The sequence below is a fragment of the Salvelinus alpinus genome, chromosome 16, assembly GCF_045679555.1.
Source record: "Salvelinus alpinus chromosome 16, SLU_Salpinus.1, whole genome shotgun sequence".
Taxonomy (NCBI): domain Eukaryota; kingdom Metazoa; phylum Chordata; class Actinopteri; order Salmoniformes; family Salmonidae; genus Salvelinus; species Salvelinus alpinus.
The window spans coordinates 28,824,012-28,848,146 of NC_092101.1; the positions used below are offsets into that span (position 1 = coordinate 28,824,012).

Below are 24,135 nucleotides of genomic sequence, written 5' to 3' on the forward strand. Positions count from 1 at the left end.
GTTTTGCGTAAGGCAAACGCCTTCTGATTACAACAGCTTCCCTGCTTTGAGGCAGAAAGCTTGGAGGTCATTTTTGAAGTTTCAATTGTTTCCTCTGTTACACATGCACATAACCTCGAAATAATGGTGTAGCAAATTTTTGTCCGTACCTCAATTAATTTTCTAGTCATGTCACAAACGTCAATGGGATTCACTGATCAACAACAACAAAGGGCTCAGGTACAGTAACAGTTGCTAGCTAACAGTAACTAGCTAACTAGCAGTAGCTAACTAACCGCTAGTTAGTTTTCTGCGGATTAGCTTGCTAGTTAAAGTAAAATGGCTTGGCAAACAGTTTTTCCAAGCTAGCTACAACGGCACTTTCTAGTCGCTAACTAAAACATGAGTAATTAGCAAGTTAATCAAGTAGTACTGTAATAATACTATCGTCGATAACGCTACTACGCGAGGCAAATTATTGCTATCTAACGTTAACTGCTCAAGTTCGCATTTCAACCACTCACTACAGTAGACGACTGGCGTGTATGTAATGCAGTGGAAAGGTAGAACACGACAGAGTTGAGTTTAATCTGCTATGTATATGTTATCTTGCTCATTAAAATTGCTACATTTCTGTACCTTGTATAACAGAGTCAAGTTGGGGCACCCTACATTCCCACGGAGGAGGAGAAGAGGGTGTTTCGGGAATGCAACCAAGAGAGCTTCTGGTACAGATGTAAGTCATGCTACAACATAAGTTTGTGGTCCAAATAGCACCCTATTCCCAAGCCCTAATCATGACTCTGTTTCATTACATTACACATAAGTCATTGGACGAAGGCGTCTTCTGTACAGGCAGTTTTAAGAGCGTGACGCTCTTAATATGCTTGAAATATGTTTCTGGAAGCATAAAAGCCCATTTATGCTTGCTCTGGCAATGCGATATGGAAGGTCCATACCAAGCATTTGACGCAATCGCGGTGCCTCCGGAGGCTTGTAGAGGCCAAATTGAGCTGCGTACTGCATTGCGCTGTGTGTCACATATTGTAACGATGCAGAGGGCTCCGAATTATAGCTCTGCTACCCGACTCGACAGGCCCCGACGTTATAAATGGGGTTAAGGCTGGGTATCACTGAGTTGATCACTAACATTCTGAAGCTGAGCTGCATTTACAGCCTCTGCAGAAGTCAGGGCATTCATGCATTCAGTCGCGGAGCAGCACAGAGCTGTTGTGAAGGAAGCTGGTGTTTATTCAGTAACTCACCCCCACTTACCGTCAACCAATCATGTCAATGCAGAGCTATACAGAGCCTGCTGCATTGTTAAACAATTTGAGGCGCACAGCGATTTGGTACGGCACTCACTCAGCCTCCGAACACATTCTTGGATCAAGCATATTTTGGCTTTAAGATCATAACATGGTGTCAGAAGTGCTTAAAACGTCAAATATAAAAAATATAAACCCAACATCAAATCAAATTTTATTTGTCACATACACATGGTTAGCAGATGTTAATGCGAGTGTAGCGAAATGCTTGTGCTTCTAGTTCCGACAATGCAGTAATAACCAACAAGTAATCTAACCTAACAATTCCACAACTACTACCTTATACACACAAGTGTAAAGGGATAAAGAACATGTACATAAAAATATATGAATGAGTGATGGTACAGAACAGCATAGGCAAGATGCAGTAGATGTTATAGAGTACAGTATATACATATGAGATGAGTAATGTAGGGTATATAAACATAAAGTGGCATAGTATAAAGTGGCTAGTGATACATGTATTACATAAAGATGGCAAGATGCAGTAGATGATATAGACATATGACATATGAGATGAGTAGGGTATGTAAACATTATATTAAGTGGCATTGTTTAAAGTGGCTAGTGATACATTTTTACATCAATTTCCATTATTAAAGTGGCTGGAGTTGAGTCAGTATGTTGGCAGCAGCCACTCAATGTTAGTGGTGGCTGTTTAACAGTCTGATGGCCTTGAGATAGAAGCTGTTTTTCAGTCTCTCAGTCCCTGCTTTGATGCACCTGTACTGACCTAGCCTTCTGGATGATAGCGGGGTGAACAGGCAGTGGCTCGGGTGGTTGTTGTACTTGATGATCTTTATGGCCTTCCTGTGACATCGGGTGGTGTAGGTGTCCTGGAGGGCAGGTAGTTTGCCCCCGGTGATGCGTTGTGCAGACCTCACTACCCTCTGGAGAGCCTTACGGTTGTGGGTGGAGCAGTTGCTGTACCAGGCGGTGATACAGCCCGACAGGATGCTCTCGATTGTGCATCTGTAGAAGTTTGTGAGTGCTTTTGGTGACAAGCTGAATTTCTTCAGCCTCCTGGGGGGGATAGGGGGGTGCTCCCTCTGCTGTTTCCTGAAGTCCACGATCATCTCCTTTGTTTTGTTGACGTTGAGTGTGTGGTTATTTTCCTGACACCACACTCCGAGGGCCCTCACCTCCTCCCTGTAGGCCGTCTCGTCGTTGTTGGTAATCAAGCCTACCACTGTAGTGTCGTCCGCAAACTTGATGATTGAGTTGGAGGCATGCATGGCCACGCAGTCGTGGGTTTACAGGGAGTTCAGGAGAGGGCTCAGAACGCACCCTTGTGGGGCCCCAGTGTTGAGGATCAGCGGGGTGGAGATGTTGTTACCTACCCTCACTACCTGGGGGCGGCCCGTCAGGAAGTCCAGTACCCAGTTGCACAGGGCGGGGTCGAGACCCAGGGTCTCGAGCTTGATGACGAGTTTGGAGGGTACTATGGTGTTAAATGCTGAGCTGTAGTCGATGAACAGCATTCTCACATAGGTATTCCTCTTGTCCAGGTGGGTTAGGGCAGTGTGCAGTGTGGTCGCGATTGCGTCGTCTGTGGACCTATTGGGGCGGTAAGCAAATTGGAGTGGGTCTAGGGTGTCAGGTAGGGTGGAGGTGATATGGTCCTTGACTAGTCTCTCAAAGCACTTCATGACGACGGAAGTGAGTGCTACGGGGCGGTAGTCGTTTAGCTCAGTTACCTTAGCTTTCTTGGGAACTGGAACAATAGTGGCCCTCTTGAAGCATGTGGGAACAGCAGGTTGGGATAAGTATTGATTGAATATGTCTGTAAACACACCAGCCAGCTGGTCTGCGCATGTTCTGAGGACGCGGCTAGGAATGCCGTCTGGGCCTGCAGCCTTGCGAGGGTTAACACGTTTAAATGTTTTACTCACCTCGGCTGCAGTGAAGGAGAGCCCGCATGTTTTGGTAGCGGGCTCTGTCAGTGGCACTGTATTGTTCTCAAAGCGAGCAAAGAAGTTATTTAGTCTGTCTGGGAGCAAGACATCCTGGTCCGCGACGGGGCTGGTTTTCTTTTTGTAATCCGTGATTGACTGTGGACCCTGCCACATACCTCTTGTGTCTGAGCCATTGAATTGCGACTCTACTTTGTCTCTATACTGACACTTAGCTTGTTTGATTGCCTTGCGGAGGGAATAGCTACACTGTTTGTATTCGGTCATGTTTCCGGTCACCTTGCCCTGGTTAAAAGCAGTGGTTCGCGCTTTCAGTTTCGTGCGAATGCTGCCATCAATCCACGGTTTCTGGTTTGGGAATGTTTTAATCGTTGCTGTGGATATAACGTCGCCGATGCACTTTCTAATGAACTCGCTGACCGAATCAGCGTATTCGTCAATGTTGTTGTTGGACCCAATGCGGAACATATCCCAATCCACGTGATCGAAGCAGTCTTGAAGCGTGGAATCAGGTTGGTCGGACCAGCGTTGAACAGACCTGAGCGCGGGAGCTTCCTGTTTTAGTTTATGTCTATAGGCTGGGAGCAACAAAATGGAGTCGTGGTCAGCTTTTCCGAAAGGAGGGCGGGGGAGGGCCTTATATGCGTCGCAGAAGTTAGAATAACAATGATCCAGGGTTTTACCAGCCCTGGTAGCACAATCGATATGGTGATAGAATTTAGGGAGTCTTGTTTTCAGATTAGCCTTGTTAAAATCCCCAGCTACAATGAATGCAGCCTCAGGATATGTGGTTTCCAGTTTACATAGAGTCAAATGAAGTTCGTTCAGGGCCATCGATGTGTCTGCTTGGGGGGTAATATATACAGCTGTGATTATAATCGAAGAGAATTCCCTTGGTAGATAATGCGGTCGACATATGATTGTGAGGAATTCTAAATCAGGTGAACAGAAGGACTTGAGTTCCTGTATGTTATTATGATCACACCACGTCTCGTTAATCATAAGGCATACACCCCCGCCCCTCTTCTTACCAGAAAGATGCTTGTTTCTGTCGGCGCGATGCGTGAAGAAACCAGCTGGCTGCACCGACTCCGTTATCGTCTCTCGAGTGAGCCATGTTTCCGTGAAGCAAAGAACGTTACAGTCTCTGATGTCTCTCTGGAATGCTACCTGTGCTCAGATTTCATCAACCTTGTTGTCAAGAGACTGGACATTGGCGAGTAGTATGCTAGGGTCTGGTGCGCGATGTGCCCGTCTCCGGAGCCTGACCAGAAGACCGCTTCGTTTGCCCCTTTTACGGCGTCGTTGTTTAGGGTCGCCGGCTGGGATCCGATCCATTGTCCTGGGTGGAAGGCAAAACACAGGATCCGCTTCGGGAGAGTCATATTCCTGGTTGTAATGATGGTGAGTTGACGTTGTTCTTATATTCAGTAGTTCCTCCCGACTGTATGTAATGAAACCTAAGATTACCTGGGGTACCAATGTAAGAAATAACACGTAAAAAAACAAAATACTGCATAGTTTCCTAATTATCTAATGCAACAATTTCAAAGGTTTTGCTGAGTTACAGTTCATATAAGGAAATCAGTAAATTTAAATAAATAAATTAGGCCCTAATCTATTGATTTCACATGACTGGGCATGGGCACAGCCATGGGTGGACCTGGCTCCCAAGTGGGTGGGCCTATGCCCTCCCAGGTCCCCCCCAGCCCAGAGGATCCCACGTGTGAAGCTGGATGTAGAGGTCCTGGAATACGACTTTCCCGAAGCGGATCCTTTGTTCGGACCACCACCCAGGACATTGGATCTAATCCCGGAGGCTGACCCAAAACAATGTCACCGCAGGAGAGGTAGACGGAGTAGCCTCCTGGTCAGACTTCGAAGGCGTGCACACCACCCACCGCTTCCGAGTATATTACTCACCATTGTCCAGACTCTAGACAACAAGGTGGATGAAATTAGGGCTATGGTTGCCTTCCAGAGACATCAGAGATTGTAACACTCTTTGTTTCACGGAACCATGGCTCTCTTGGGATATGTTGTCGGAGTCTGTACAGCCAACGGGTTTCTTTATGCTTCGCGCCGACAGAAACATCTCTCTGGCAAGAAGGGCGGGGGTGTGCTTCATGATTAACGACTCATGGTATAATCATAACAACATACAGGAACTCAACTCCTTTTGTTCACCTCACCTAGAATTCCTTACAGTCAAATGCCGACCACATTATCTCCCAAAATAATTTTTGGCACGGCCATGTATTACCCCCCCAAGCAGATGCCTCCACGGCCCTCAAGGAACTTCACTGGACTCTATGTAAACTGCAAACCATATATCCTGAGGCTGCATGTATTGTAGCTGGGGATTTTAACAAAGCTAATTTGAGAACAAGGTTACCTAAATTCTATCAGCACATTGACTGTAGCACTCGTGCGGGCAATACACTGGACCACTCCTACACTAACTTCCGCAATGCATACAAGGACATCCCCCGCCCTCCCTTCGGCAAATCCGACCACGACTCCATTTTGCTCCTACTGTCCTATAGGCAGAAACTCAAACAGGATATACCTGTTACTAGAACCATTAAACACTGGTCTGCTCAATCGGAATCCACACTTCAAGATTGTTTTGATCACGCGGACTGAGAAATGTTCCGGGAAGCCTCAGAGAATAACATCGATTTATACGCTAACTCGTGAGTGAGTTTATAAGGAAGTGCATTGGAAATGAAATGTTGTATCCACTGTGACTATTAAAACCTACCCTAACCAGAAACCGTGGATAGATGGCGGCATTTGCGCAAAACTGAAAGCGCGAACCACTGCATTCAACCATGGAAAGTTGTCTGGGAATATGGCCGAATATAAACAGTGTAGTTATTCCTTCCAAGGCAATCAAACAAGCGAAATGTCAGTTTAGGGTCAAAGTGGAGTCACAATTCAACGGCTCAGTCACAAGACGTATGTGGTAGGGTCTACAGGCAATTACGGACTACAAAAAGAAAACCAGCCACGTCACGGACACCGTCTTGCTTCCAGACAAACTAAACACCATCTTTGCCCGCTTTGAGGATAATACAGTGCCACCGACGTGGCCCGCCACCAAGGACTGCGTGTGTCCCCTCTCCTTCTCCGTGGCCAATGTGAGTAAAACATTTAAATGTGTTAACCCTTGCAAGGCTGCTGGTCCAGACTGCATTCCTAGCCGTGTCCTCAGAGCATGTGCTGGCTGGTGTGTTTACGGACATATTCAATCACTCCCTATCCCAGTCTGCTGACCCCACATGCTTCAAGATGGCCACCATTGTTCCTGTACCCAAGAAGGCAAAGGTAACTGAACTAAATGACCATCACCCCGTAGCACTCACTTCTGTCATCATGAAGTGCTTTGAGAGACTAGTCAAGGATCATATCACCTTACCTGCCACCCTAGACCCACTTCAGTTTGTCAACCGCCCCAACAGGTCCACAGACAATGCAATCGCCATCACACTGCACACTGCCCTATCCCTTCTGGACAAGAGGAATACCTATGTAAGAATGCTGTTCATTGACTACAGCTCAGCATTCAACACCATAGTACCCTCCAAGCTCATCATTAAGCTTGAGGCCCTGGGTCTCAACCCCACCCTGTGCAATTGGGTCCTAGACTACCTGACTGGCGGACCCCAGGTGATGAGGGTAGGAAACAACACCTCCACTTCGCTGATCCACTGGTGCACCACAAGGGTGCATGCTAAGCCCCCTCCTGTACTCCCTGTTCAACCATGACTGCGTGGCCATGCACGCCTCCAACTCAATCATGAAGTTTGCAGACGACACAACAGTAGTGGGCTTGATTACCAACAACAACGAGACAGCCTACAGAGAGAAGGTGAGGGCTCTCGGAGTGTGGTGTCAGGAAAACACCCTCTCACTCAACGTCAACAAAATGAGATGATCGTAGACTTCAGGAAACAGCAGAGGGCGCACCCTCCCCATTCACGAGACAGTAGTGGAGAAGGTGGAAAGTTTTAAGTTCCTCAGCATACACATCACGGACAAACTGAAATGGTCCACCCACACAGACAGTGTGGTGAAGAAGGCACAACAGCGCCTCTTCAACCTCAGGAAGCTGAAGAACTTGGACTTGTCACCTAAAACCCTCACTAACTTTTACAGGTGCACAATTGAGAGCATCCTGTCAGGCTGTATCACGGCAACTGCACCACCCCCAACCGCAGGGCTCTCCAGAGGTTGGTGCGGTCTGCACAACGCATCACCGGGGGAAAACTACCTGCCTTCCAGGACACCTACAGCACCCGATGTCCCAGGAAGGCCAAAAATATCATAAAGGACAACAACCACCCGAGCCACTGCCTGTTCACCCCGCTATCATCCAGAAGGCGAGGTCAGTACAGGTGCATCAAAGCTGGGACCGAGAGGCTGAAAAACAGCTTTTATCTCAAGGCCATCAAATTGTTAAACAGCCATCACTAGCACAGAGAGGCTGTTGCCTACATACAGATTTGAAATCATTGGCCACTTTAATAAATGGATCACTAGCCACTTTAAATAATAGCACTTTAATGTTTTCATATATTACATTACTCATATGTATATACTATTTTATACCATCTATTGCATCTTGCCTATGCCGCTCGGCCATCTCTCATCCATATATTTATATGTACATATTCTTATTCCATCCTTTTACATTTGTGTGTGTATAAGGTAGTTGTTGTGGAATTGTTAGATTACTTGTTAGATATTACTGCACTGTCAGAACTAGAAGAGCAAGCATTTCGCTACACTCACATTAACATCTGCTAACCATGTGTATGTGACCAATAAAAATGTAGTTGATTCAGAAATGAACATGACATCTTTGGCAAAGCTCTGGGGGACATTCCTGTAGTCAGCATGCCAATTGCATGCTCCCTTAAGTTGAGACATTTTATTGTGAGACAAAACTGCACATTTTAGAATGGCCTTTTATTGGCCCTAGCACAAGGTGCATCTGTGTATATAAAACGGAAGAGATTATTTCCCCCAAACATTTGCTTGAGTTTTGTCGGAGTTTAGAGTGACCAAAAGTAGCTAATGGCTCTCTTGTCTTTGTTCGTTGAGCAGAGCCAGAGATACTTTTTAAGGATATGGTCATCTCCAATGGAATATACTTTTTAAGGAGCTGGTAATCTCCGTTGGAATAGTATTAACGCCCATCGTGTACGTCGCCCATGCAACGTCAATGGACCGCGCGGTGCACTCTGGGTGATTCTGTGACAAAGAGAGCTCTCCTTCAAGGAGGGAATGGGAGTCAATTAGGCGCTAGCTCAAAAATCCAACATCTACCATGCATTTCTTAAAAAAGAAATACAACATTACACATTTTCCCAAGATGTGAAATAATTAACCTGGGATGTGTTTTATTGTATAGCTTTGGAATTGTGACATTACGTGCTTTCGAGGAAAATAGAAATTTCTCAACTCATACCCTGACTTTGAGAAGGGATTATGTGACGAATAGTTTAGCGACCGTGTGACGCAGCATGACAACATGAACGTGATTGGTCAACAGTCTGTGGGGCGTTATGCTTTCTTCCATTCATGGTCCAATGGCATTCCTATCGCCTTTCTCTAATATCTCTGGCAGAGCTGCTCAAGCGCAGCGATCGTGTGACAGAAAGGTACAGTTAATGAATTTACTAACGGAGGAAGTTCATAATGATTTCGGCCTTAAATTTGGCAGAAGCAATCGGGCCTGTGTAGGGCAAGGACTGAACGTTGCGAGTGTGGCTGAAATAAGTATGAGTGAAGTATGAATGCTCTTACTTCTGCGGAGGCAGCCTCGCAGTAAATGCTGTACGGCCACTGCAGATGTCGGATTGACCATGCAGTCGTTAACGCCTCAATCCTCGTTCAAATTACCCATAAATACTCGGATGTCATACATTTTACTGGAGACGTCCACAACGGAGTGAAAGCGCAACGCCCTCTTGCGGTTGAAGGCTCCGTCGCGAGACAGACACTGGATACTTGGACATTTTTTCTGACTTTGCCTCGTCTTCAGTCCAGCCAGAGTCTGCCAAAGAACAGGGAGTTAACAAAACAGAGAAGATAATTGTGGTTTTCGGTGATGGCTTCATGGTATAGTTAGTAACTTGTAAACAATTACCCATTACAATAAGTGAGTACTATTTGAATAGTAATGTTAAATAATACACATTGGCTGTTAAGCTAATTATATTATGACTGTTGCCTCCCGTTTAAGTTTGATGGTGTAATAGTCATATGTGTAAACATACTGAATTATAATTGGATGCATTTTACCGCCCTATCATACTGTGCTATGATTGGTTAAGACCACCCAAATGGTTAGGTCATGGTCAGTTTGATCCTGGTTGGCGATACGTGAACATGCCAGTTATAGCTAGCTAATAAAGAGCTACGTTAAGAAATATCCTGTAGTACTGCATTTTATTATTTTGTACAAAGTGTGCAAAACAAGACATGGTGTCAGAGTAAAAGGTCTTAAAATATGGATTTTTCTGGAGTTCCTTCACCTCGAATGGACTGGGAGTCTACAAACTTACCCGATGCATGGCGTAAGTACAAACAGCATGTGGAGCTAATGTTCACGGGTCCTCTGAAGGAAAGAGAAGAGGAAAAATGCAGCTACCTGCTCCTCTGGATCGGTGAAAAAGGGAGAGATTTACAACACATGGTCACTTACCGAGGCTGAATCAAAGGTACTGAAAACATACTACGATCGTTTTGAAGCATATGTTGTGCCGAAGACCAATACGATTTTCGCTAGGTACAAATTCCATGAGAAAGTACAGGGAGCTAGCAAGTCTTTTGAACAGTTTGTGACAGAGCTGCGTCTGCTTGTGAAAGACTGATTATGCAAGCAAGGATGAGATGGTCAGGGACTGTATTTTATTTGGAATACTCACCGCGAGTGAGAGAAACTTTTGAATGTTGGGTCTGAGCTAACGCTGGACAAAGCTATCGACATAGCCCGATCTCACCAGCTAGCACTGGCTCAGATAAACCATTTCGCGCGGTAGCACGAGCGCATCACGTGAACAAGCAGTGCACGCAGTCAGGCAGACATCAAAGCACACCTCCGGTGCAGAGAGCGGGTTTTAGAACGGAGAGAGACAACTCCAAAACAGAGCGACACAGACTCAAAATGCCCCAAAACATGTGGATATTGTGGATACAAAGTGCATGGCGAACAAGGAAATTGCCCAGCTAAAGGCAAACAGTGTACTAAATGTGGAAAATGGAATCACTTTGCAAAAGTGTGCAGAGCTTACCGTGGAAAAACAGTACACATAGTGAGTGAAGATGAAATGTCAAACGCTGATGAACTGTTTATTGATTCAGTGACACAGAAAAGTCAAATATCAGAGACAGAGCAAGCCTTTGCTGACATTGAGATAGGAACACAAGGCACAAAGCTACAGTTCAAACTAGACACAAGTGCACAAGTAAACATTATTCCTCTGAATAAGTACTGCAGCTTGACATCTGAGTGCGAGCTACAGCCCACCATGCGCAGACTGACTGGTTATGGTGGTGAACAGCTCCCAGTAAAAGGCACATGCACCTTCAAATGCAAGGAAAGTGACATGATGTTGGACTTTTACGTTGTTGACACTAGAGCACCTGCAGTGCTAGGTCTTAAAGCATGTTTAGACATGGACCTCATCAAGCTAGTTTTATCAGTGACAGCACCAGTAGAGACAGAAAATGTACTGGAGGAGTTTGCTGATGTTTTTACAGGAATAGGATTATTCCCAGGAGAATGTACTATTCACCTTGACCCAGACGCAATCCCTGTGGTTTACCCACCGAGAAAGATTCCCCTTGCTCTCCGTGCCCGTCTGAAGAAAGTTTTGGAGAGCATGTTTATAATTGGCTCATTCATCCCCCTCCTCTCCCCTGTAACTATTCCCCAGGTCGTTGCTGCAAATGAGAACGTGTTCTCAGTCAACTTACCTGGTAAAATAACGGTAAAATTAAAAAAAATGTAGCAATCTGACATAGTCACCAAGGTTACAGAACCGACTGACTGGGTAAACGCATTAGTGGTGGTGGAGAAACCACGCACAGGCAAGCTCCGAGTATGTCTCGACCCAAGAGACTTGAACAAGGCTATAAAACGCTCCCATTATCCTTTACCGACGCTAGATGGCATCACACACAAGCTAGCGGGAGCACACTACTTCAGTGTCATGGACGCTAGATCAGGCTACTGGGCTATCAAGTTCACAGAAGAGTCATCTAAGCTCACAACATTCAACACACCGTTTGGACGCTACAGGTTCCGTCGCCTGCCTTTTGGGTTTATCTCAGCCCAAGACGAGTTTCAGCGAAAGATCGACAAAGTGTATGAAGGCCTCAACGGAGTTGTGGCAATTGTGGATGACATCCTTGTCTATGGTCGAACCAAAGAGGAGCATGACCGAAACCTCCGCGCGATGCTGCAAAGGTCCCGCGAGAGAGGAGTCCGGCTCAACCCCGAGAAGAGCACAGTCGGCGCTACAGAGGTCAGCTACTTCGGACATCTTCTCACAGCGACTGGAATCAAGCCAGATCCACAGAAGATCTCAGCCATAAAAGAAATGGAGCCACCAAAGAACCATGCAGAGCTGGAAACAGTGCATGGCATGGTCAACTACTTAGCCAAGTTCGCACCCAGCCTCTCCAATGCTAATGCGCCCCTGCGTCGACTGCTAAAGCAGTCCAGTGAGTTTCTCTGGGACAAGCAACACGACATTACTTTCCAGAATGTGAAAGACTTGATCACAAGAGAACCAGGACCAATCCTTGCCTACTACGACCCCGACAAAGAGCTCAGACTCCAAGTGTACGCGTCGAAGTATGGACTAGGTGCAGTTCTACTGCAAGAAGGAAAGCCCATTGGCTACGCTTCCAAATCTCTCACAGACTGTGAAATCAACTACGCTCAAATTGAAAAGGAGATCAACGCCATTCTGTTCGGATGTAAACGTTTCCATCAGTACGTATATGGACGACAAGTCATTGTGGAATCCGACCACAAGCCCCTTGAGTCAATTATGAGGAAACCACTAGCCGCAGCCCCGCCAAGGCTACAGAGAATGATCCTTCAACTACAAGAATACGACTTCACAAATCACTCACCGTCCAGGCAAAGACATCCCTGTTGCAGACACACTCTCCAGGAAGTTTCTTACCTATAAGGACAGCAGCCTCAGTGAAGGCATGGCCATGCAAGTGCACACTGTGTACAGCAACTTACCAGTTAGTGACACAAAACTGAAGGAGATCCAAGCAGAAACAGAAAAGGACTCACACCTCGCACAGCTGAGGAAAGTCATACAGGATGGATGGCCTGAGGAGAGGAGAAAATGCCCTCAGAGTGTCTCAGAATTCTGGAACCATCATGATGAACTATCACAGATCAAAGGATCAAATAATTTTCAAAGGAGAGAAAATAATTATTCCTACCAGTCTCAGAGAAGAGATTTTGACGAAGATCCATGCTGGACATATGGGCATGGAAAAGTGCAAACAGAGAGCACGGGACATTTTGTTTTGGCCCGGAATGTGCAAACAAATGGAGGACATTGTTGGTAAATGCGCCACCTGTCTTGAACGACGCCCCTCAAACACCAAAGAGCCAATGTTACCTCACTGTATCCCAGACCGATCCTGGCAGGTCGTGGCAACCGATCTGTTCACCTGGAACAACGAGGACTACATCGTAACAGTTGACTACTACAGCAGATACTTCGAACTCGACAAGCTTCACAGCACCACATCTGCAGCTGTGATACACAAGCTGAAAGCAGCCTTTGCCAGGCATGGCATTGTAGAGACTTTAATATCTGACAATGGGCCCTGTTACAAATCAAATGAGTTTGAATCCTTCACAAAAGCATGGGAGTTCACACATGTCACCACAAGCCCGCATTACCCTCAAAGTAATGGCCTTGCTGAAAAATCTGTGCAGATTGCTAAATCACTCATGGATAAAGCAAAAGCAGACAGAGACCCCTACCTCAGTCTCCTTGAATACCCCAACACAGCCCAGCTGTTGATGAGCCACAGACTTCGCTCAACCCTTCCCAGCACCAACCAGCAGCTACAACCTGAGGTCGTCAGCTACAAGGAAATGCATGGAAAACGTGCACAGAGACAACAACAACAAAAGCGATACTACGACAGGTCAGCTAGACCACTGCCACCACTGATCGACGGAGAGTCAGTTAGAATCCAAGAGCATGGCCTCTGGAAGCCAGCAGTCGTCATCCAGCCAGCTGACACTGAACGTTCATATCACGTCCGCACCGCAGAAGGAGCGGTGTACCGCCGCAATTGTCGTCACCTACTGAACACAAAAGAACAACACACTGATGAGATGAACTGTTCCCCTGAAAGAGAACGTGATGGACTAAACACACACACAGCACAACATACACCATACTTACCTGCAACACCACAAGAACTGTTGACTGACACAGAAGCATGCTCAGCATCATATCGCACAAGGTCAGGAAGAGAGGTCAAGCCCAGAGCTGTCCTAGACCTGTGAAATGTCAAAGGGTGTAGGTGGATTGCTGCCCTAAAAAGAGTTCCAGAATGTAAACTTTTTATTGAAAGTTCACTTGAAATGCTTTGGTATTGTATTTGTTTGAAATGTTAAGATGTATTTCTACTGTGAAAGCTGAGTTGGTGAGAATCCCTTGTTCGAAAAGTAACAGTATGTTGGATCATTGTTTCAGAGTATATGTTGATTCAGTTGGTGTAGTATGCAATATAAATGGTTACTTACCTTGAGTTCAAACTGCAGAGCATGTTTTCAAAAGAAACGCTTAGAATATGTAAACATTCATGTAATATTCATGTGTAAACATACTGAATTATAATTGGATGCATTTTACCGCCATATCATACTGTGCTATGATTGGTTAAGACCACCCAAATGGTTAGGTCATGGTCAGTTTGATCCTGGTTGGCGATACGTGAACATGCCAGTTATAGCTAGCTAATAAAGAGCTACGTTAAGAAATATCCTGTAGTACTGCATTTTATTGTTTTGTACAAAGTGTGCAAAACAAGACAGATGGTAATTACTTTTTTTATGATAATTGTTAGGTGGAGAGGTTAGTAGCAACAATGCTATGTTCAACCTAGCCTAGCTTTTAGCTAATGTTAGCTATCTGCTCTGCAGTGCAAGCTAGCTTGACTTCGGTTAGATAAACAAGTTGAGGAAAAAGTAACTGAACAAAACATTTATCATCTGAGACAATATATTTATCCTGTCTTGAATGAAAAGGTCATTTTGCAATCTCCCAAAATAAATGTGATCTCTGACAAGAGACAGGCTCTCCTCCATCTTGCATTACAAACACTACACTTGTCGGTTCAGTAGCTGGGCAAGACTCCGTGAAGATGACGTACAGTAGGGCGTAATGAAATGCATCACGATGTGAACGGGTCAACTTTCTAGAAGCATTAGACCAGAACCAAGATACTGTTAGACGTCTAAGTTTGAAAATTAGTTATAAAGAGAAAGCTATTTTGTAGTTTTACATTATGCCCGTTCACAAAAAAAAACTAATTTAAAATCCATTGCCTTCACAAAAATGTAGAAAAATAAAACAAATGTTAAATAACCATGGTTTTCAAACCACTCAGAATATAGGTCACTGAAGGTAAAATTCCAGCTCATCACTACAGAATTACACGGAACCCAAACCGGCTGCGCGCGTTCGCTATTGTGCATACATTTATTTTGCCCCCCCCCCCACACCAAACGTGATCACGACACGCAGGTTAAAATATCAAAACAAACTCTGAACCAATGACATTAATTTGGGGACAGGTCAAAAAGCATTAAACATGTATGGCAATTTAGCTAGTTAGCTTGCACTTGCTAGCTAACGTTAATTTGTCCTATTGAGCTAGCTTGCTGTTGCTAGCTAATTTGTCCTGGGATATAAACATTGAGTTGTTATTTTACCTGAAATGCACAAGGACCTCTACACCGACAATTAATCCACACATAAAACGGCCAACCGAATCGTTTCTAGTCATCTCTCCTCCTTCCAGGCCTTTTCATCGTTTAACTTATATGGTGATCGCAATATTTGAATAACATGGATTTCTACATTTATTTTGCGATGCACGCGACGTGTCCGGTCTGGTCAGCATGTTAGGCCAACATTTTTCAGCGCTAATGTTAAGGGTGCCACACTAGACAGGTGTGTTCAATATTTCAACTTGTGCGGTGTGGTGGTGCAAACGGAAATACACACACAGACTCCAACAAGCTAGCGTTTAGCAATTTGAAAAGCGAAGCACGTGTGCGTCAAATATGGAAAATGTGGGCTAATGTGGACATCCGGCAAAACAAAACAAAAACAAATGCAACTGGTGGACAAAGGGTATGACATGCTTACCAGACCACGTTTCAAAATAAATGTACACGTTATTCATTCAACTGCTTGCGGGCGTCTGCGTTGCAAGGTACTAAAATAGAACTAGGTTCTATTTTAGAAGCTTGACCCGCTGCAAGTCCTGTCTTTCCCATCTACTCATTGGTTTTTACAAGCATACAGCCAGATGTGTGATTGAAAGATGAATGAGGTCCACACTACAGTTGGTGGCAGTAATGCACCTTAAAGATGGTTGCCAATAGCCATATAAAGAAGAATGAACCAGGAGAGCTTCATCAAAGAAAACAAAAAAACAAACTAGCTTTTCCCTTTTATTTCTGGATTAATTGTCGGAATAGCGAACACATGATTTTTTGTGACTCAAAATGGGTAAAGATTCTACAATGATCCAGATGGGAAAAAAGGACCATATGCATTTCAGGTAAAATAACAACCCAAAGTTTATATCTCTGGACAAATTAGCTAGCAACAGCAAGCTAGCTAAATGTCCTTGAATGTTAAATATGTTTCGACCTCTTCCCAAATTAATATAGTTTGTTCAGTTGGTTTTGTTATTTCAACCTGCGTGTCATGAACGCGTTTATTGGGGATAGACAAAATCAACATGCGCATGATGGTGGACGCACGCGCAGAGCTGGTTTGGCTCATGTAAGGACCTTATCGTTCATATCAGCAATAAATCATTTTCAAAAAAACAAAAAGGTTAAATTAAAGCACACCTTTTTATAGGATTAGTGTTCCCGCACCGCCATATTTCCATGTTACAGCGCTTGTTTACGGAAAACAGACGGAAGACAGAGTGGACTACCTGTGCTAATTTAGCTCTTGGCGTCTCTGAATACGGAAGATGGACGCCAAAAAGTGATTTTGCTTTTGATTTTGCATTTGTGAAATTATTTGAGTGATTTATGTTTCTAGAACCGTACCGCAATTGTTAATCGATTCACATTTAGATGGAGTATATGGCTGTTTTGTCTTCCAGAGCCAATTCGCCCATTAAACAGAACATGTAAGGTCGTTGGACTATAAAGAGTAACGTTAGGCTCCTTTACTCCAAAATTGGGCTACCTATTCCCTAAATTATAGGCCTTGGTCAAAAGGAGCATTTGCACTATAAAGGGAACATGGTGCCATTTGTGACGTATTTCTGGGCTGTATTCATTACGCTGATTCTGTTGCAAAACATTTCTTAAACAGAAACTTAGCTGAATTTCTCAAATAGAAACTCTTGTTTTAGTGTCAATTTTTTGGGGGCTAATGATTACACCCAGGGGTTAAATTGGTCCGGGTTCGAGACACAACACCTGTGATCCAAATGAGAACCAGGTGGAGCTAATACCGCGTACCTTTTGTTATTTGAATTATCTAAAGAAACATTTTTGTCCAGATTTTATTTTCCACAGCCAAAAGCACATGTAAGTAATGGCAAAAAAAAAGAAAGAATGTAATAGTTTACCTATTGTTCAGCATGTCACATTCTATGCGAGAAAATTATATTCCTCTTGAGGCGCAATCAAATTACAAGTGCCTTACAGGGAGAGAAATGTGCCTGCCCAGTCATTGTAGCCTACAACATTCTTGTTGCGGGAAACACACCTTTTTAAAGCAGTCTTGATGGCCACTGTTAAGAGTATCACTGAGTTTTCTACTAGGCTACACTTATTTCTAAAATCCAAGTAATGAGTAAAATGCACTGTTTTCGAACCAGAGTTTTTAGCAGCAGCATGGTTTATACACTTTCCTGGGTGCCAATGGCATTGCGTGCATAGGGACAGTGCTGGCCCTAGCCTTTTGGCGGCACCTCACGAGCAAAACGTTTTGGTGGCTCCCCTCTTGACGGATGGGAGAGAGACTTGGTTTTTAAAAGAACATTTCCTGCAATTCTACACATTTTGTCATGATTTATGCCATGTTAATCTGATAGAGTGAGAATGACAAAATCAATGGGGGCCCACTGGAGGGCAGGGCCCCTGGGAATGTAAAGTTTGTGGACAATTAGGCTGAACGTTGAATGTTGTAGGTATTCTGCCATGATTACAAGTTTATACTAATTTAGCAATAAAAAAAATTGTTAGCTGACATGGCTAATTCAGTGACTGTCATTGACTGACATAAGAGAAAAACAGCTGTTGCACAACCAGATTTTGAAATTGCATGTTGTTCATTCTACTACTCTAACTAGCTCCTAAAATATATATATATATATACAGTGGCAAGAAAAAGTATGTGAACCCTTTGGAATTACCTGGATTTCTGCATAAATTGGTCATCAAATTTGATCAGATCTTCATCTAAGTCACAACAATAGACAAACATAGTGTGCTGAAACTAATAACACACTAATTATTGTATTTTACTTGTTTATATTGAATACCACATTTAAACATTCACAGTGTAGGTTGGGAAAAGTATGTGAACCCCTAGGCTAATGACGTCTCCAAAAGCTAATTGGAGTCAGGAGTCAGCTAACCTGGAGTCCAATCAATAAGATGAGATTGGAGATGTTGGTTAGAGCTGCTTTGTCCCATAAAAACACTCACAAAATTAGTTTGCTCTTCACAAGAAGCATTGCCTGATGTGAACCATGCCTCGAACAAAAGAGATCTCAGACCCAATATTAAGAATTTGAATTGCATGAAGCTCGAAAGGGTTACAAAAGTATCTATAAAAGCCTTGATGTTCATCAGTCCACGGCAAGACAAATTGTCTATAAATGGAGAAAATTCAGCACTGTTGCTACTCCCTAGGAGTGGCCGTCCTGCAAAGATGACTGCAAGAGCACAGCGCAGAATACTCAATGAGGTTAAGAAGAATCCTAGACTTACAGAAATATCTAAAACATGCTGACATCTCTGTTGATGAGTCTACAATACGTAAAACACTAAATTTGAATGGTGTTCATGGGAGGACAACACGGAAGAAGCCACTGCTGTCCAAAAAAAACATTGCTGCACGTCTGAAGTTTGCAAAAGTGCAGCTGGAAGTTCCACAGCGCTACTGGCAAAATATTCTGTGGGCAGATGAAACTACAGTTGAGTTGTTTGGAAGGAACACACACCACTATGTGTGGAGAAAAAAAGGGACAGAACACCAACATCAAAACCTCATCCCAACTGTAAAGTATGGTGGAGGGAGCATCACCCTCAGCTTGCTATCATCGACGGAAAAATGAATTACCAAGTTTATCAAGACATTTTGCAGGAGAATGTTAGGCTATCTCTCCACCAGTTGAAGCTCAACAGAAGTTGGGTGATGCAACAGGACAATGAGCCAAAACACAGAAGTAAATCAACAACAGAATGGCTGCAACAGAAGAAAATATGCCTTCTGGAGTGTCCCAGTCAGAGTCCTGACCTCAACCTGATTGAGATGCTGTGGCATGACCTCGAGAGCAGTTCACACCAGACATCCCAAGAATATTGCTGAACTGAAACAGTTGACCGTTGTGCAGGTCTGATCCGCAACTACAGAAAACATTTGGTTGACGTTAATTGCTGCCAAAGGAGGGTCAACCAGTTATTAAATCCAAGGGTTCACATACTTTCTCCACCCTGCATTGTGAATGTTTACACAGTGTTTTCAATAAATACATGAAAACGTATAATTGTTTGTGTGTTATTAGTTTAAGCAGACTGTGTTTGTCTATTGTTGTGACCTAGATGAAGATCAGATCAAATTTGATGACCAATTTATGCAGAAATCCAGGTATTTCCAAAGGGTTCCCATACTTTTTCTTGCCACTGTGTACTCTACTGGTCAAACGTTTTAGAACACCTAGTCATTCAAGAGTTTTTCTTTATTTTTACTATTTTCTACATTTTATAATAATAGTGAAGACTGTGATATGTGATGTATACTTTTTGTCAGTATATATTTAGGCTAGTACATTATATCATCCCCCCAGCTGAGCCCACCAACTACGGACCTTCCAAATCCCAATTTAACCACTGATTACACCCCAGGTCTTACCCCTTCTAGTTCTCTCTGATTTCTCATTTACTCAAGTTTGTAGCTACTGAAGTGTTATGGGCATGCATTGTTGAAATAAAGAGTTATAAGGATGTATTGATTCTGTATGCACTAATGACATCATTATTTATTCACAGCCCTTCCGTTAACTGCTGTGGCAGTGTCTGTAGCTCAAGCACTCGTTATGAAAGGTAAGTTTAATGCTCAGTCCAGTGAGATTGTAATTCAAATATCAGCCTCTAATGCCTTTCATTGGGTTAGAAAGTAAAGCCAATCTCTCCCTTTCAGGAGTCCTTGCACCCTCACCACGATTTGGTTCCCTGCCTAAAGTAGCTAGTAAGTGAAGGCTGAATATGAGGCTTTTCAGTGTCCTGCTGGAATTCAAAATGTGTATGTATATGTACCAGTGTCATGTCTATGGGAATATTCACTTTTGTGTGTGTGGTGTCTATTTTCAGTTGCTGGTCTGTTTGGGTACATTGGCGGGAAGATCTCCTACACAAAGATATGTCAGGAGAAGTTCAAAAATCTGGAGAATTCCCCATTGGGTGAAGCCCTAAGACAAGGACAACGTCATATCCCTCAACAGTTAGTATTGCATCTAATCTTCTTCCCCCATTGTGGTAACTGGTTATTGTTTTGACATCTTACCAAGTTACATTTTCATTGGAACCAGGTTTGCTCCTCAGAACCCATCAGAGTTGGGAGATCCTAACCAGGCTTTTTTTGAACAAGCCTCCCAGTCAGTGGCGGAACCTCGCACCCAAGCAGACTCCTTCAGCTACCCTAGTGACTTCTATAGTGATCAGGGTGCTCTGTTGAGCCCTCCCCTCACTGAGTCTGACCCCACAGGAGCTGCAGCTGATGTCAACCAACCAGGTACAGACATCAGGATTTGCATGTTGTTATTACAGACATGGATAATACTCTCACTCATCCTTGTTTTATTCACAGAACTGTCTTCAATATGAATGTTATTTAGTTGAAGTAAAGAGAGCATTTGGGAACATTATCTCACTTTTGAATCAGCTGTGGTTGGAATTCTACAGATTCTGTATTGGCCCTGGCCGGACGCCTTGAATGGCAGTTTTCTCTGAAAGGTTTCCTCCCCTCACTGCCTTTTTAGTCCCTCCTTACTTGGATGATGAGACTCCCAAAAAGAGACCAACCCTGTACGAGGACCTACGAAGCAGAAACCGTGAGAACTACGAGGTTACCCTGACCTAAAAGGCAGACATTCTGCTCAAGTCCCCAGCTGAAACACCTGTTCCGAAGAGAGATGGTGATTCATTCCCCACAGAGATCTGTTGTTATTGGGACTATTTACATATAGTGCTTACAATGGGGGTATGGTTATTCAGTGTCAACAACAGTGCTCACATACTTGGACATCAGTGTCTGGCCAGAGCAAGGGGGTCTGTATCAAGGAACATGCTAAGATACGCTAACATTTGCTTTTTAGTTTGTAGGAATAATTTGCCATGCAGGCTGCATCACATCCAGCCGTGATTGGAAGTGCCATAGGGCGGCGCACAATTGGCACAGCGTCGTCCGGGTTTGGCCGGGGTAGTCATTGTAAATAAGAATTTGTTCTTAACTGACTTGCCTAGTTAAATAAAGATTCAATAAAAATGTAGCCTTTTATAATTGTTGAATTAAACAAACACAATATTCCGGGTGCATTATTGAACTACATTGCATAGACATACAGTATCAGTCAAAAGTTTGGACAGACCTACTCATTCAATGGTTTTTCTTTATTTTTACTTTTTTCTACATTGTAGAATAATAGTGAAGACATCAAAACTAACACATATGGAATCATGTAGTAACCCAAAAAGTGTTAAACAAATCAAAATATATTTTTATATTTGAGATTTTTCCAAGTAGCCACCCTTTGCCTTGATGACAGTTTGCACACGCTTGGCGTTCTCTCAACTAGCTTCACCTGGAATGCTTTTCCAACAGTCTTGAAGGAGTTCTCACATATGCTGAGCCCTTGTTGGCTGCTTTTCCTTTACTCTGCGGTCCAACTCATCCCTAACCATCTCAATTGGGTTGAGGTTGGGTGATTGTGGAGGCCAGGTCATCTGATGCAGCACTCTATCAATCTCCTTCTTGGTCAAATAGCCCTTACACAGCCTGAAGGTTTGTTGAGTCATTGTCCTGTTGAAAAACAAATGATAGTCCCACAAAGCGCAAACCAGATGGATGGCGTATCGCTGCAGAATGCTGTGGTAGCCATGCTGGTTACGTGTGCCTTCAATTCTAAATAAATCCCTGACAGTGTCACCAGCAAAGCACCCCTACACCATCACACCACCTCCATGTTTCACGGTGGGAACCACAAGGAGATCATCCGTGCTGAGATCATCTGTTCACCTACTCAGCGTCTCACAAAGACACGGCAGTTGGAACCAAAAATCTCAAATTTGGACTCATCAGACCAACAGACAGATTTTCACCAGTCTAATGTCCATTACTCGTGTTTCTTGGTCCAAGCAAGTCGCTCCTTCTTATTGGTGTCATTTAGTATTGGTTTCTTTGCAGCAATTCAACCATGAAGGCCTGATTCACACAGTCTCCTATGAACAGTTGATGTTGAGATGTGTCTGTTACTTGAACTCTGACGCATTTTTTGGGGCTGCCATTTCTGAGGCTGTTAACTCTAATGAACTTATCCTCTGCAGCAGAGGAAACTCTGGTTCTTCCTTTCCAGTGGCGGTCCTCTAGAGAGCCAGTTTCATCATAGCGCTTGATGGTTTTTGCGACTGCACTTGAAGAAACTTTCAAAGTTCTTGACATTTTCCGCATTGACTGACCTTCATGTCTTAAAAGTAATGGACTGTCACTTCTCTTTGCTTATTTGAGCTGTTCTTGCCATAATATGGACTTGGTCTTTTACCAAATAGGGCTATCTTCTGTTAACACCCCTACCTTGTCACAACACAACTGATTGGCTCAAACACATTAAGAAGGAAAGAAATTACACTTAACTTTTAACAAGGTTCACCTGTTCATTGAAATGCATTCCAGATGACTACCTCATGAAGCTGGTTAAGATAATGGCTCCCTAGTGGCGCAGCGGTCTAAGGCACTGCATCTCAGTGCTTGAGGCGTCACTACTGACACCCTGGTTCGATTCCAGGCTGTATCACAACCGGTGGTGCTCAATTGGCCCAGCATCGTCCGTGTTTGGCTGATTGTAGGCCGTCATTGTAAATAAGAATTTGTTCTTAACTGACTTGTGTATTTAAATCAAAAAATATATAAGTAAAGTTTTTTTTAAATACCGAAAGTGTGCAAAGCTGTCATCAAGGCAAAGGGTGGCTACTTTGAAGAATCTCAAATATAACATTTTGATGTAACTTTTTTTGGTTACTACATGATTCCGTATGTGTTATTTCGTAGTTTTGATGTCTTCACTATTCTACAATGTAGAAAATAGTAAAAATAAAGAAACTCTGGAATGAGTAGGTGTCCAAACTTTTGACTGATTCTCTGAATGGTTATTTTGTCTCCACAGTGAAAAAGAACCAATATGGAGATGCATGGGACGAGTGAAGAGTCTGCTTCAGGAGCCAGTGATCAGCTGCTGTACCAGGAGAAGAAGGCAAGAGGGCACATGTAGTATACACAAGACCTCTGCTTTTTATGCAATCATGCTATAGAAATCTGAAAAACACGTTTGACGTTTCCAAAGTGATAAATGTCAAATCATATATTGTCAAAAGGTTAACATGAATAGCAGCTTTCTAGAATTGTCCAATACAATTGAATGCAGCCAACAAGCTTACCAATAGCTTGTGTATCAGTGGAGGCTGCTGAGGGGAGGACTGCTCATAATAATGGCTGGAATGGAGTCAATCGAATGGTATCAAACATGTCTCCATTCCAGCCATTATACTCCATTTCCAGCCATTATTATGAGCCATCCTCCCATCAGCAGCCTCCACTGCTATGTTTCCATCCCATTATTTTAGCTATGTAACTGGGTCTTATTCAAATGTGAATGTTCAGTATTACCAGTGAGCTCATACTATTTTGATTGTTTATCTGTAAATCCTAAATGAATATAATTGACTATGTCCATTTGGTGTTATCTGGACCGTATCTGACGTCAGGTTATTGCGTTGAGGGTAGCAGATCAGATTATAACGCTATATGATGTAAAAGCAGAATGTTGAGGGCCTCTTTGAAGACCATCTTAGCACAGGTGGACATCTGAAGGTTTAGTTTGGCAGTGTGTTGTCTCGGTAATAATGGATAGGTCCCCTTGTTTTTTTCACAGCGGTGTCAAAAGTAACATAAAACAAAGGCTGCGTTGACTGAGATGTCCTCCAGGACCAAGCTTACCCAGATTCTCTGGTCTGTTGACTTTTCAGCAAGGTGTGGCGCAGACATTATAAAAATAGCACTGTGTAACACGTATCTCTTTCCTTCTGTTTATGTTTTGTCAAACAACTGTGTTGATTATTAAATCATACCCAAATTGGTTTCGGTGTGCCG

General features: G+C 43.6%; 1 protein-coding gene across 4 annotated transcripts; it reads left to right on the forward strand.

Moving 5' to 3' along the window:
* Positions 1–24,122, forward strand: ociad1 (OCIA domain containing 1). 4 transcript variants are annotated; one of them, XM_071345801.1, is made up of 9 exons: positions 1–219; positions 631–715; positions 19,764–19,817; positions 19,915–19,962; positions 20,085–20,214; positions 20,303–20,505; positions 20,753–20,908; positions 23,153–23,239; positions 23,918–24,122. In XM_071345801.1, exons 1-7 carry the CDS (start codon positions 169–171, stop codon positions 20,851–20,853), a joined length of 672 nt encoding a protein of 223 aa, XP_071201902.1. In that variant the 5' UTR covers positions 1–168; the 3' UTR covers positions 20,854–20,908; positions 23,153–23,239; positions 23,918–24,122. The 4 variants fall into 4 exon arrangements, with proteins under 4 accessions (XP_071201902.1, XP_071201901.1, XP_071201904.1 ...); XM_071345800.1 differs by having other exon boundaries at positions 23,153–24,122; XM_071345803.1 differs by lacking the exon at positions 20,753–20,908.
* The last annotated feature ends 13 nt before the right edge of the window (positions 24,123–24,135 follow it).

Bases quoted from the DNA above. Each gene is read 5' to 3' on its own strand.
- ociad1 (XM_071345800.1), top strand. From the start codon at position 169: ATGTCACAAACGTCAATGGGATTCACTGATCAACAACAACAAAGGGCT. The intron at 19,818-19,914 runs GTAAGTTTAATG...TCTCCCTTTCAG, and splicing joins TCAAGCACTCGTTATGAAAG to GAGTCCTTGCACCCTCACCA. The intron at 20,215-20,302 runs GTTAGTATTGCA...CATTGGAACCAG, and splicing joins CAACGTCATATCCCTCAACA to GTTTGCTCCTCAGAACCCAT.